Source organism: Henckelia pumila, chromosome 4 (assembly GCF_033568475.1).
Source record: "Henckelia pumila isolate YLH828 chromosome 4, ASM3356847v2, whole genome shotgun sequence".
NCBI classification, from domain to species: domain Eukaryota; kingdom Viridiplantae; phylum Streptophyta; class Magnoliopsida; order Lamiales; family Gesneriaceae; genus Henckelia; species Henckelia pumila.
The window spans coordinates 34,123,227-34,138,978 of record NC_133123.1 but is presented as its reverse complement, the minus strand read 5'-3'; the positions used below and the strand labels follow the sequence as shown (position 1 = coordinate 34,138,978).

General features: G+C 32.2%; 1 protein-coding gene across 1 annotated transcript; it reads left to right on the top strand.

The window, feature by feature from the left end:
* Window positions 1–3,355: 3,355 nt before the first annotated feature.
* Window positions 3,356–6,206, top strand: LOC140865247 (uncharacterized). The gene is made up of 4 exons (XM_073269814.1): window positions 3,356–4,024; window positions 4,326–4,428; window positions 5,360–5,562; window positions 5,776–6,206. Exons 1-4 carry the CDS (start codon window positions 3,420–3,422, stop codon window positions 6,053–6,055), a joined length of 1,191 nt encoding a protein of 396 aa, XP_073125915.1. The 5' UTR covers window positions 3,356–3,419; the 3' UTR covers window positions 6,056–6,206.
* Window positions 6,207–15,752: the final 9,546 nt, after the last annotated feature.

Here is a 15,752-nt window from a genome sequence, read left to right as displayed (position 1 = left end):
GATCGGTGTTTTACTCAAGCATAATTTGGATAAGTTTTAAAATAAATCAAATAAAAAAAAGTTGATTTGGTTTGAAGTTTAGATTATCTAAACCATGAGTTTTGATATAATGGGCAACAACCATGAACAACAGCTGACGTGACAATCACTTGTAGGTGTCCATGGTGGTTATGCATGATATCAAAACTCTCTAAACCATATCCAACCATGGCGGTTGCGCATCATATCAAAACTCTTTAAATCATATCTAACCACATTAAATTTTATAAAAGTGAAAGTCTATAATATATTTTGTTAGAATTTTCATCTACGACGATTTTTTCAACTATAGATATTTAATTGTTGTATTTTATTTATTTCTCTTAAAAAAATCGAGATATTTAGCGATAAATAATGCTTATAGGCATAGCGGATGGCCGTGGACCGTGGTGTCTCTTTTGAAGCTAAATTAATTAATATTCAGGAGTTTTATTTTTTATTTTTTTTTAATTCGAGGATTTTTATTTTTAATGTTAGATTTGTGATGCAAATCTCATTTATTGTATATATTGACCGATTAACTTGTTTCAACTGTCGCATCAACTCTCACAAACATAGATGTCTGAGACCGTAATACAAAAAACTTATTTGAGACTTTACTCATTAAATCTATTCGGTAAAGTGAAAAAGCTCTACACCTAATTTTTTTAATTCCATTTTTATTTTTCTTTTTAAACATTAATCTCATGTAATAAAATTTAAATTGGTATTACGTTTTCGTCGAATTATCTATCATCCAAAAATTTCGAAAGGTGCCGATTGATGATTATTATTATTATTTTGCCTTATAGAAATAAACGTGCTAATTTAAAATGACAAACATTCGATTTTATAGCTTAAATTTCCTAAAATTAGGGATGACAATTTCCTCCAAACCCGATGGGAAACCCGATATCCGACCCGAACGGAGGAGGGTATGGAGGCATTTTTTGGACCCGATTAAATAAATGGGTAAATGGGTATGGAGATCTCGTAAATGGGAATGGAGGAGGATGTAGTAGTATCCTACCCATATTCGACCCGATACCCGATTATATATATATATATATATATATATATACACATACATACACATATTAATAGAAGTTTTATTTTTTATATAAGTCTTTGGTTGTAAATTTTCTTCGGTGTTTTATTTTTTTATTATCTTAAAATTTTTGATATAAAAAATTAGTAAATAAGTATAGTTTTATCAAATAATTAAAATTTTAAAAAATTTATTTTTATGAAGTATATACAATAAATGGGTATATGGGTAGGGTATGGATATCCGATCATCCGACGGGTAAGAGGATGTAGATGAAATTAAATATCCGATGGGTATGGGTATAGGTATGGGTATGGTGATAGATTTAATAAATGGGTATGAAGATGGAGGCACGATATCCTACCCATACCCGACTCATTGCCATTCCTACCTAAAATTATTAAACTTCCCTAAATTCTCAATCAATATTCAACAGTCAGTCTACTAGAGTCTCGAACTCTCGGGCACTCCGTTCAATAATAAGCTACAATTTTATAGTCTCCCTATAGATTGGGCTAAAAATTTTAACATTACTTTACGATTTCTTTCCCATGATATTTTTTTATTCTATTATTTAATCATGTAATATTATGCCTAAACTATCACACAAATTTTCAGAAAAAAACCCAATCTAATCGAAATAAATTTTAATTCACTCGAGGTGCTTTTATGATAATATTTTATACTTGAAACATTATAAACATTAATTAACAAAATATCATTTAAAATGAATTTTTTATTATGGATAAATTAATAACTTCTCTAGAAAATATTTTTTTTGTCTCTATTTGGCCAATGTACTAATAATGTTGATATATTAATAAAGTGATAATTTTTAGAAGACTCTTGCTTATACCTATTGTCCATCAAAATTATAAATAAATATATCACTAAAATAACAAAAAATAACTAATACAATTTAGTAAAATATGATTTCATCGTTGTTTGTTTTTAACGAAATTTAATTCCATTATTATTTTTGTTTATATGGTGAATTTAATTTTATTATTAAAAACAATGAGCATCACATATATAATCAATTTTCAATATATTAATTCAAATAATATGATGAAATCAGTAAAACACAAATTAATTTTTATGTGATTAAAATTTCTTTTAACTGAATAAAAAAATATTATTTAAAATACTAAATTATTAATTTATCGATTAAGCTCTAAATTAATAAAATTTCATGGTCTCAACATTATTAATTTATACCGGTCTTACTGTATGTATAATGTTTACTATACAATTCATTTAATAAATTAGTAATTAATTGCTTATTTATTAAATAAAAATGAATTTTAGTATTATATCTAATCACTCTTACAAAACATAATAAAATAATCAAATATTGTGAACTTAGACCGTCTACCTGACTAGTTAGATGTATGTTGTTTGTAAGGGCATTGTCTTAATACAAGTTTAACGGTTGATATTTATCAATATATGTAGGATTAATTATTTTTTAGTTAACTTTGACATATATTATTGATGAATGATCACATTTATATCTATTTTGGAACGGTGTCTTTGTGATAATATGAAATATTCCTTTATCTATCTATTATATTTAATATTATAATTAAAATAAAGATGTTAGGTCACTGCTCATAGTTTATTTGTCGTCAGAGTCATAGATTTTGTCGTCAGAGATTTAAGACGAGAAATTAAAGCAATGTTTAATTTAATTATAACAAACAACTTTTTCAAATTTTTGTTTTTTGTTTTTGTTTATTTAAAAAACATAGATGCTTATAGAAATTGATTCAGGGAAGTCAACCAAACTTCCAACCCAAACTAATTATATTTAAAAAAATTTAAAAAGTATTAGACAATAAAACATATAGTATTTAATTTTCATATTATATTATGCATTGCATATTTGCATATGCTCGTTAATTAAATTAATATATATTATATGAATTAAAATTTAACTATATAAAAATCGTTCTAACATGATGTCGTTACATAAAATTAAATTTACTTTTATAACTTTAAGTTTAAGTGGATCTAAAAACATCACCACTTTTATTAATTTTTTTTCAAAAAGTATACAACGAAATCCTACCAAATGATTAATACACAAATCGTTGATAATGTTTGTATCTCAACATATATATATATATATATAATTAATATTATATAATTAACATAACAAATGATGAATTATTAAATCTTTTATTAAAATAATACTCGAATTAAACGGTACATGATTGGGTATATAAATTAGGGCTAACATTAGTTAAAGTTTAATGAAAATTTAATGCCAAACGCTGCGTTTAACGATTGGATCAGCTACATCTTGTGCCGAAATATTCTTGTCGTTATTTTCGTTCGCAAATTCCTAGCAATGGCGGTCTCCGCCCGCGTTTGCCATGTCCCAAATGGCCGTATATTGCCACCCCTCCGCCGCAAGAATCCATCTTTCAGCCCCCCATTTCGCAATACTCAACCTATTCATTCTTCTTCGCAGTTTTCTTCACTGGCACTTCACCCGCGGATTCCCTCCATCTTCAGACCTCTGGCCTTCAATCGCTCCCCTCCGAGCTCTCCGTCGAAATTCCAAGCTGGCCGCTTCACGGACAAGCAATTCGCCAGCGTTTCTTGGGGACCTAAGGAGAATATTTTCCACTGGAATTATGTATGCGTGGGTGATGGGAACAATGGGGTTGCTACTGTTGATGAGAAGGGCCCTGAGGTTGCGGTGGTTCTTTTGGGGTGGCTAGGGGCGAAGACCAAGCATTTGAAGAGGTATGTTAGCTTGTATAATGCGAGGGGTCTACACGCTATCACCTTCGTGGCTTCGGTGACGGATGTGCTGGGGTTTGATTTGGGAAGGAGGATCGAAGAGAGGATCCAGAGGTTATCCGATGAGCTGGTCTCGTGGCTGTCGAGGAACGATGGGCGGGAGAGATTCTTGATCTTCCACGCGTTCAGTAATACGGGTTGGCTTGCGTGAGTAGATTCTTGCTGTACTCTTACTTTCTTTACAAATAGTGCCACGAGTTGCGTCTCCACTTAAATGAAACAAGTTCAAGTTTAATGCATAACTTTTACAAGAATGCAACTTTTGCACCAAAATATATCAATCAACTTTCCGCTTACTGTAATCTGTTTCTGCTTGCTAGATTTTATGATTTTGCGTTGGCATGTTAAGGGATTGATTAGTATGTCTAATCTTGTAAAGTAGTACCATTCATGGTCTCGTGGTGGACTGTTATTGACATTTTGTGATGTAATGTTTTGTGATAGGCAGGTATGGTGAGGTTCTCAAAAATTTGAGAGAGAGAAAAGATATAATGGAGAAGATTAAAGGATGTGTGGTGGACTCTGGAGGAGACCCCAATATTGATCCCAAGGTTGCTTTAAGTTTGTTTTCAGTGTTGACTGTTGAGTTCTTTCGCTTTTTGCTGGAAAGTGGTTTATTTGAGCCATGTGTTCTAGAATGACTTTTGGTTGATTGCATGTAGAGTTTTGGCTACCTTGATTCCATAAGGTTGACCATGGTAAAATATTTTGCTGCTTGTCAAATCTTGGAGGGTTTTGTAGCAAGGTCGAAAGGAATTATAATCAATTTTTTAAAGTGTTTGTTGTGAATTTCAAACTTTGTTATTGCTCCACAGAGACGGATGTCTACTAAACTGTTTGAATGATAATGTGGGTAAAATACTTTCTAAGCTCAACCAAACAATAATCTATGGTATTGAGTCTTGATTACGTTTCTATGATCATGTTGAGTTTAGTGCAAAGCACGGATGGTCGGACCTCCATTTTTTTGAAGGCGTTGGACCTCAATTTATGTATCAGCAATTACCTTCCTTTCCCCCTAAATTCCTCCAAAAATAAAGGCAAATTCTTTGTTGGAGACTGATAGATATGAACATGATGTCCGATATGCAATAATATCAAAAAGTTTATGTTTGGTGGTCTGATTTGTTTTCATCCATCTAAGGTGCTAGGCTTTCCAGGATAGTATTTTCTGGTTTGCCCTTGCCCTTGGCTATGTTGCTGCCGAAGAAAGTGAGAAATGGCCCTTCCATTTCCTCCAATTTTCTATTTTCTATTTATTGTATCCTCTAATTTTCTGGCACAGCCATTCCGTATTGCAAAAGTTTCACATTTTCTGCACCTTCAGGCTGAGGTCAGAAACATGAAGCTCGCATTAACATGTTCGTGTAATTTATATGATATATTGATATTGATGTCATACAGAAATGAAATTTGTGAGTAGCTTTTGCCGCACTATGCGAAGAAAAAGCATGTTCTCAAACATCCACACGATCGTTTCAGGTATGGGCAGCAGGATTTTCCACAGCTTTGTTGAAGAGAACTATCTCCTCTACCTCTCCTTCAGTAGGAGAAGGAACCGAACCAACAGTTGCTGTAGAGGGAACAAATATAGAAGAGAAGAAACCTTTTTTTCTCGAAATCTTGCTGTTATCTGCATTTGTGAAATTTTTCTCCTTCCTTCTTAACTTGCCTAGTGTACATCGGTAAGCATTCATTTAATCTCCACGCAATTCTCCCGATCGACAAAAAATGCATTTTAGTTCTGAAACTAGGAGAGCATGGCGTTTTCGGTCATTTCTATTTCCGCTGACAGTTATTTTCAGTAACCTGAGGAGAAATAGCTTTTATTTTTGTTATTAGAATCTCCTTAAAAGCAATGAAAACCTTGGAGTAATCATTTAATTTTGGTTTAACAGGAGATTGAGAAAGTTGGTTTCAATCCTTTCACATGATCAGCCTCCATTGCAGCTTTATCTATACAGCACTGAAGACAAAGTCATTCCATTCGAAGCTATAAAATCATTCATTGAGGGCCAAAGGAGGACCGGGAAGAAAGTGATCGCTTTTAACTTTGGCTCGTCTCCTCATGTGGACCATTATCGAACTTTTCCTGAGCTTTACACCCTTCAACTTGACTATTTTTTGAAGGAGTGTCGATTGATCTTGGTAGACTCGCAGAAACATTCGAATTTATAATCCTGTGTTGGATGGGGACATACTGACATACTTGGACCTTGGTTATCCTACGAGAAAGTAACTAGGTGACTACATCATCCCCAATATACATGTAATAGGGAAATAAGTCGCGCAAGATAGACTACTATGAATAAAATCTCAATTTAGAATATGTACCCATGTCTAAATTTTGCGAGTTTTCAATCTGAAAAGGTGAGTACATTTTCTTCTCTCTTTTCTTATCGAAAATTTTGTGCTTATACCTGTAAAACAATTCAATACATAGCAAAGGAAGAAGAAGAGTAAAAATCTGTAAAGTAAAAAGCCAACGGAGGAAGAGCAATACTCATATATTCAACATAATGAAAATAATAAAATAAGTAGACTTAAACTACAGAGAACATAACCTCCACTACCACACGTTTACAATCCACTACATCTAATTAATAAGACTTAGTCAAACATAATAAGACTCAGTCAAATAACCTACTGTACAATAATAATATTTAACATCCTCCCTTAAATTGATATCTACAGATATTAGTTTAGGAATCAATCTGACAACGTGTTTTTTAGAATAACTTCAGCTTCCTTTGATGAGCAAACTCCAAGCATACTTCGAAGCTTAAAAAAAACAGGAGATTTGAGGGGCTTGGTCAATAAGTCTGCCAACTGATCTTCACTTTTGCAATGCACTAAATCAACAATGCCATCCTTGCATAAATCACGTAAGAAGTGATACCTCACATCAATATGTTTGCTTCTCCCATGTAAGACTGGATTCTTTGAGAGTTTTATTGTTGAGAGATTATCACAATACATCACAGTTGAACCTTGTTGCTTGTTGTATAGGATTTCCAGTAGCCTTCTCAGCCAAATTACTTGACATGAACTCGAAGCAGCAGCAACAAACTCAGCCTCTGTAGTTGATAGAGTCACTATCTGTTGCTTCTTTGATGACCATGTTATAGCTCCAGAATTCAACATGAATACACTACCAGAAGTGCTTTTTCGATCATCAATATCATCGGCATAATCACTATCTGAATAACCAACCAAACTCGAATTTCCACTCTTTCTATAAAGAATTTCAAAATCAACAGTACCTTTCACATATCGTAGAATTTTTCTTTGCAGCCAAAAGATGAACTTCAGCTGGATTCTCCATGTATCTGCTAATTAAATTAACAACATACATAAGGTCTGGCTGTGTAGAAGTCAAATACATGAGACTCCCCACAATTTGCTTGTATAAAGTAGCATCCACATTCTCTCCTGCCGCGTTCTTTGAGAGTTTAAGACCAACTTCAGTTGGAGTGACTACAGTATTGCAATCATTCATCACAAACCTGTCCAAAATTTCTAGAGCATACTTCTTTTGGGAAATGAATACACCAGCGTATGATTGCACTACCTCAATGGCAAGAAAATAGTGCATTAATCCCAAATCAGTCATATCAAATTCTGTCATCATAGACTTCTTAAAATCAGCAAGCATGGATTTATCATTGCTCATATAAATCAGATCATCAACATACAAACACACAATCAATATCTTCATATCATCATCATATTTAGTGTAAAGAGTATGCTCATATGGACATTTAATAAAACCCACTTTAAGAAAATAAGCATTTATATGACTGTACCAAGCCCTTGGTGCTTGTTTCCGCCCATATAATGCTTTCTTTAACCTGTATACTTTTGTTTCACTGCCTCGCTTCACATATCCAGGTGGTTGTTCAATGTAGACTTTTTCTTCCAACTCTCCTTGCAAGAATGCTGACTTCACATCTAGTTGATGGATAGACCATGAGTTTTGGGCAGCCAAGGATAATACCAAACGAATGGTATCAAGTTTTGCTACTGGAGCAAACACCTCTTTGTAATCCACACCAAATTCTTGTTTGTATCCCTTTGCAACAAGATGTAATTTGTACTTATCAACTTCTCCATCCTTGTTCAACTTGGTTTTATAAACCCATTTAAGACCAATAGTTTTTTGCCCTTTTGGAAGTTCGGCCAGTTCCCAACTATTATTCTTTTCGATAGACCCAATCTCCTCATTCAAATCCTTTTGCCACTTTAAGTCTCTAACAGCTTCTTGGAATGTAATGGGATCACAATCTGATAACAAAACATAATGAGCAATTGAGTCAAATTTATCAAATTGAACACCAGTTACCTCATAATCGTGCATCCAAGTGGGTCTCTTTCGAATTCGACGATGTTGTGAATCAGCTATAGCATTTGCACCTCCTGTTTCTGTTGGTGAAGTTTCAATAGATGCACCATCATGTTGTTGTATTTCTTCATCATCTTCAATGAGACTGTCTAAAACAATGGGAAAAGACTGTTGCCCTTTCCAATTCCATGTGTTTTTCTCATAAAAAATAACATCTCTGCTGGTCACAATCTTCTTTGTGAGTGGATTAAATAATTTATAAGCTTTGGATACTTCACTTACACCAAAAAAAACACATTTTTCACCCTTATCATCAAGTTTATTCCTCTTCTCTGTCCGAGACATGGGCATATGCAATGCAACCAAAAATTTTGAAATGATCCACAACTGGTTTTCGTCCACTCCAAGCCTCTTCCGGTGTCATGTTTTGAACAGAAAAAGTAGGACTTCTATTCAACACATGAATACTCCAATTTACTGCCTCCGGCCGAAAATTCTTTGGAATCTTTCCTCTAGCCAGCAAACTTCTCACCATATTGAGGATGATTCGGTTTTTTCTCTCCGATACACCATTTTGTTGTGGTGTATATGCAGCTGTGAGTTCTCTTCTTATTCCTTGATCACAACAGAACTTTTCAAATTCTTTTGAACAGTACTCTCCACCACGATCGGTGCGAAGAGATTTAATTTTTCTTTATGCTTCATTTTCAACATTTGCCTTGAAGCTTTTAAAAATATCAAAAGCTTCTGATTTCTCCTGCAGAAAATAAACCCAAGTCTTGCGAGAACAATCGTCAATGAAAGTAAAAAAATACCTTTTACCTCCATTAGAAGACGGATTAATTGGTCCACAAATGTCAGAATGTACCAACTCCAAAACTCTCTTTGCTCTCCATGATTTTGCTTGCGGAAATTGCTCCCGGTGTTGTTTCCCAATAATACATTCTTCACACAAATTGTTTGGAGGAACAATTTGAGGAAGAATAGTTACCATATTTTTCTGATATAGTGTTTTCAAGCCATTAAAGTTCAAATGACCATAACGAAAATGCCAAAGCCATGAAGTTCCATCTACTTCAGTAATCAAGCAAGATTGGACACTTTCAATTTCTAATGAAAACAACTTGTTCAAACCCATTTGAATAACAACAATAGTATCTCTTGAAGGATCATATATCTCACAAGCCCCCTGTTTAATTGTTATTATATAACCCTTCTCTTGCAATTGACCAGCACTCAACAGATCACTTTTCAAGTTTGGAACATAAAAGACATTTGAAATTGTTTCTATGAAACCATTCTTAGTTCGAATATTAATGTCTCCTTTTCCCATAACGTTCAGTCATTCACAGTTGAGTTGCCATCAAAACTTACTGTAGATCGAAAATCTTCATTCAAGAAAGAAAAAGAACACTTACTACCACACATGTGGTTGCTGCAACCCGTATCCACATACCATACCTCTGCTTGAGGTTGTTCATCGATTTGAGCAGCCATAAACAAAGTTTCACTTCTTTCTTTTCTGCAAAATTTGATTTCTCTTCTTTTTCTTTATCATTAGGCAATTTAGTATAACATTCAGAACGATAATGACCAGGTTTATGGCACCGAAAGTATTCCACCTTGGATTTGTCAAATTGTTGATATCTGCTTCTGCCTCTATTTTGATAGCCTGGTTGCTCGTTATCGTTTTTGAAATTTCCTCGTCCTCCTCTTCCTCTACCTCCATCTCTACCACCTCGAATTCCTCTTCGATCCTCTGCCTCTACCTCAATCTGCTGATCTATTGGCTGTCCAAGCATTGCTATTTGTCGAAGCTTTTAAGGCTTGCTCCTCTTTATCTTCCTGTGACATTTTCTGTTCATGAACCAACAAAGACCCTTGCAATTCATCAATTGATAATGCATCAAGATCTTTAAATTCCTCAATAGAGCAAACAACATAATTAAACTTTGGTGTCATTGATCGAAGGATTTTCTCAATAACAATCACATCATCCATCTTCTCACCATGAATGCGCATTTTGTTAATGATTGCCATAGTTCTTGAGAAGAAATCAGAAACTGATTATCCCGACTTCATTCGAAGTGTCTCGAATTCAGATCGACGTGCCTGAAGCTGCTGCCTCTGTCCTTGTTGACCCTTGAAACTTTTTTTTCATCGAATCCCATATTTGTTTGGAAGTTTCTTTGCTAAGAATTATTTCCAAGATTGATCGATCGATGGATTGAAATAGAAAGTTTTTCGCCTTGAGATCTTTAAGACGTTGTCCTTCAAGTGATGTTTTTTGTGCATTTGATAATATGGCACAAGCAACTGAGTCGGGTATCCCTTCAGAGACTACTTGCCAATAAATTAAGTAGACTTAAACTACAGAGAACATAACCTCTACTACCACACGTTCACAATCCACTACATCTATTTAATAAGACTTAGTCAAACATAATAAGACTCAGTCAAATAACCTAGTCAAATAACCTACTGTACAATAATAATATTTAACAATACCATGTCTAAATGTACTGAAATGGCAAAAATAGTAACTTTTGCTTTAAAAATACATCCTAGTAGAGAAAATGAAAGGAATCTAGGAACAAACTCTCGAGTATGTTTATTTATAATTTAGTTTATTATGTTTTTAAAGATTTACGACAGAATTTTGTTTGGGAGACTGAGAATTTCCCTTCTTGGATAGAAAACATTGTAAATTGAATATTTTGGAATAATATAATTTATATGTTTTTTGTCAAAAAAAAAAAAAGATTTACTACAGAATGAATAGATTATTTTATTCGATAATTGGTGAACCACTCATAATTTGTAGTATTTTATTGAGATAGTATAATTATATATTTAATAAATATATGTTGAACACCTTGTTAAACAATTTTTTCCGACTGTAATATGTAGTACAATTATATATTTAATAAATATATGTTGAACTCCAAGAACAATTTTTTCCGATTGTAATATTTAGAATAACTTGCAAAAGAGTATTTCAAGCCAAACTCAAACTCGAATAAAAACTATTTATTTTTGAGCGTCTGGATCAAACTCGAGCTCCAATATGCTTATTCGAGCTCCCATTCACCGTTAATATTAGAGAAATCACCGAAAATAACTTGTCAATACATTCCGACAATTCATTGACAAAGCAAATTGGAATTACCTCAGAAAAGGGTTCAGAGGACAGAGGTTCAATTTCCGCTACCTACCCAGATAATCGAACTTCAAATGATGTCTTGAACGCAGAATTCGCGGCTCCAACCCCTGGGATGAATGCAAGTCCCATGTTTCCTTTGGGTGCTATGGCCTATAATTTTCCACCAGGCTTGATGTTCAATCCGTTAATTGCTTCTCATCCTATGAATTATAATGCTATGGGGAATCTTATTGCGCAACAGCAGTTCCTTGCAACAATGTCCAACTTCCAACAACCAGGGAATCTGCACTCCCATACAAGTTTTAATTCTGCTGGATTTAATGGTGGACATCCTTCGCCCCTTCCGGACATTCCAACTTCTCTGATGAGTGACTCAAAGAGAGAGGAGAACAAAGCATTTGATTTTGTCTCGGTGAGTTTCTATTACCACCTTGTTTTCTATCTTTTTTATCTGAGGCACATTGTTACAACATTTTATTCTCGAAACTAAGTTTCGCTTTTCATTTGGGGTCCTGATACCTAAAGATCTCGACTTTGTGATCTTACGTGTAACTCTATGCTTTTGAGTGCATGAATTTGATGGAAGGCATACCTCATATAAAGCCTGATGGTAAACTATATGTTGCTATTGCAGGATCAACTATCATCTTGATTCAAGCTTGAACAAGGTTTTTCTCGAACTCAATTTAACAAAATCGCCGCAAAAGTAGGGATTTTATTTTTGGGGTCCTTCAAAAGGAAAATACTACCCAAATTGTGAAAAAAAAAAAACAGAAGTTGGAAAATTTAACGCCAAAACATATCCAGAACCCATCCGTAATCTAAAATCAAGCATTGTAATAATTTTTTTTTTTAAAAAAATATAAAAAATCAATGCATAATAAAACGCCAATATGATTCTCACCATTGTTCGACACAAAAAATTATCCCTCTAAATATTGGAATATGTAACAAAAAACATATTAATGGAAATATTCATGTGTGTGAGTGCGGACTAAGGTGATATCAGGTACATTGCACTTTAATCTATGTTAATCATCATCGGGTTCTTACGTCATAAAAAAAATTGACGAAGGCGCAACAAGACTATTTGAATGATCAATCGGTCATGACCATAATAGCTTGAAACGTTCTTGCTTTTTCCATCGGATCTGTTGCTTCTTCAGTACTGTTCACAAATCTCCAATCCTTCGCCACCGCAGCCTTCCGCGACTGATCCTTCCTCTCACTGATATATTCGGAAATTCTGAACAACAAGGCGTCGCACGTTGCCGTGACTTCTTTCCCCGGCTTCTCCGGTGGAGGACGAAACCACAGCTCCACGCACTTCTCCATGGTACCACTTGGGAATCGTCGTGCTAATTGTCATGCATAAGCTTGCCATTTTATCACTCGATGGTTCTGTGTCTGGAGGCCTTTTCACCGCCGAAAGTCAAAGGAGGACGAGGAAGGCGGCCATCATGGATGCAATGATAAGAATATGCATCATGGCATCCGACTTGGGATACCTTTTACGGCCTGCCATGGCCAGTTTATGGATGATAGAAATTGTTCGTGTAGTTTTTTTGACAGAGTTGACCATATAATGGTGGCTATTCATGTGTCTCCTATATATGTATAGCAGATACTATTTGGTATTTTATTTTGATAAGTCTTTTTAATTCCTGAAATTTTGGGATTGGTAATAAGTTGTTTTCTATTAGGATTCTTAGGAACATGATGTTCGAAAGTTAATATATATTAGTGGCATGTATTAATTATCAGAAATTTTGGATTCCGTAGAAACAAAATATATAAATAGCAGGGAGAACACAAATGACAAACCCGTCCAAATTAAATCGGTTTTTTACTCAATCATGATTTGGATCGGTTTTAAAATAAATCAAATCAAAAGAAGTACTTGATTTGGTTTGGAGTTTAGATTAACTAAACCGTATCCAACCACACTAATTTTTATAAATTGAAACTATATAATATATTTTGTGAGAATTTTCACCTATACGACGATTTTTTCAACCATAGATACTTATTTGTTTTATTTTATTTTATTTATTTCTCTTAAAAACAATTCGAGATATTTAGTGATAAATAATGGTTATAGGGGATGGCGATTGGCCGTGGCCCGTGGTGTTTCTTTTGAAGCTAAATTAATTAATATTGAGAAGTTTTTATTTATTTTTATGTTTTTTGAATTTGAGGAGTTTTATTTTTTTATGTGAGATTTGTGATGTAAATCTCATATATTATTATTATTATTATTATTATTATTATTATTTATTATTATTTATTATTTATTACTACTACTACTACTACTACTACTACTACTACTACTATTATTATTATTATTATTATTATTATTATTATTATTATTATTACATTTTTAATGATTGTCTGTGAATTGATATTTTATGTTTGTTTATTTATAAATGTAATGATGCTAATGCTATAGGTACAACGAAATTTGTACACAAAATCTTACAACACAAAAAATTCAATAAAAAATTAATTTATCAAAATCTCACAAATCACAATATATCGAATAGACTCATGGAAATTGTTCGTGTTTCTTTTCGTTTGGTGGCTATTCATGTGTCTCGTATATATATATATAATACTAGAACAAGACCCAAATCCTGCAATTGCTGCAGCTGCGACAAAAACAATATATGAACTGAAGAAACAGTGGGAAATAGAAGAAGATGATACCTGGAGATACATGATGAACCAGAGCCTGCCGGGTGAAATAGTCGATGGGGACATCGAAGATGATGCAAGGACCGATTGACAATACTGAATTCACATATTTACTGTAGACTAGTAAGGTGCACGTGCGATGCACGTGATAAACCAAGAATTATATATATGATTATGAATTAACATCCAATAAATTTGATGTTGGTCATAGACATTATTTTCAAACTAAACAAAAAGATATAAAATCAATATGAGAAAAATTATAATGTTCATTATAGATTTAAGTTTCAAAATTAAACATAAGGGAAATAAACTCAAACACTAAAGATAAGAAAAATTTACAATTCTAGTTTTATAAGTGAGCATATTTTGACTATTAGTTATGAGGCTTGTAAAAATATGATTTTTTATCAAATAACTTCTAATTTTTTGTTCTTTTTTGCCTGAAACATCTAAATAAATAGAATATGATTTATTTGAAATTGGTGGTTTTGTTACATAGCACGTGTGTTGAAATAAATTTTATATTACACATTAAAATTCATCGAAATTAAAAAAAAAAGAAAATAAAGCAAAATTATCCTCAAAACATCAAAATAAGAGGGAAAAGTTTGTTGCTTTCCTTTTTTTTTTTTGGGGAAAATTTCATTCTAGCATATACAGTGTAACATCATTTCAACGAAAATGAACTAAAATAGCTAAAAATCTTAGCATACTAAACTAAAACTGAAATATGAAAATATGAAGGACCAAAATCACAAATTAACAAAATTAATTAACTTTAGGTAAATTTTGGGGAAAAATACTTTTTTAGTCCTTATACTTTCATATCAAAACACTTTTGGTCCCTAAACATTTCAACACAACACTTTTAGTCCTTAAACTTTAAAAATGGTAACAAAATTAGTCCTTGCCATTTATTTTATTGTTAAATATATTTGTGAGGACTAATTTATGATATTATTAAAATTTAGGGTCTAAAAATGAATAAAATTAATAATAAAATATTGTGAAAAGAAAAAAAAACATAAAAATAGTAAATGAAACTATATATTTTTTTAAAAAAATGTTTTATCTTTATTTAAAATTTTTAAAAAATTAAAAACTAAATTTAAAATTAGAGTTTCAACTTTCAAGATTAATTTGAATACCATATGTATTTTTTATTCGTTTTAATTTATTATTGATGTTTAATATTTACAAACTTAATTATATATATTACATATTTATATTTGATATTTTAAGAAAATTAAAATTTATCTAGTTCGTATCTTATTATTAAATAAAAGTAAATACTTAATTAAATCTGATTTCAAATCAGTTATTTAGTATCAAAGATATTAAATAAATTTTATTTTAAAAAATTATTAGAAAATACATTAAGAAATGTGCTTATTAAAATATTTATAAGATATTTAATTTTAAAAACATATCGATTATTTTTATGAAAAAATCTGTATTCTAAAGTAGATATTTTATCTTTAATAAAAAAATCATAATAAATTTTATTTACATATAATAACATCATAAAAAAGAATAAATATGTTACTAAAAGAAAATGTTTGTGTTGTAGATATTATGATCTTTATTTTTCATGTTTTTTTATTTATTTAGGTCTCTATAATTTAAAAATATAATAAATTAGTCCCCAAAAATATATTTAACCATAAAAAACT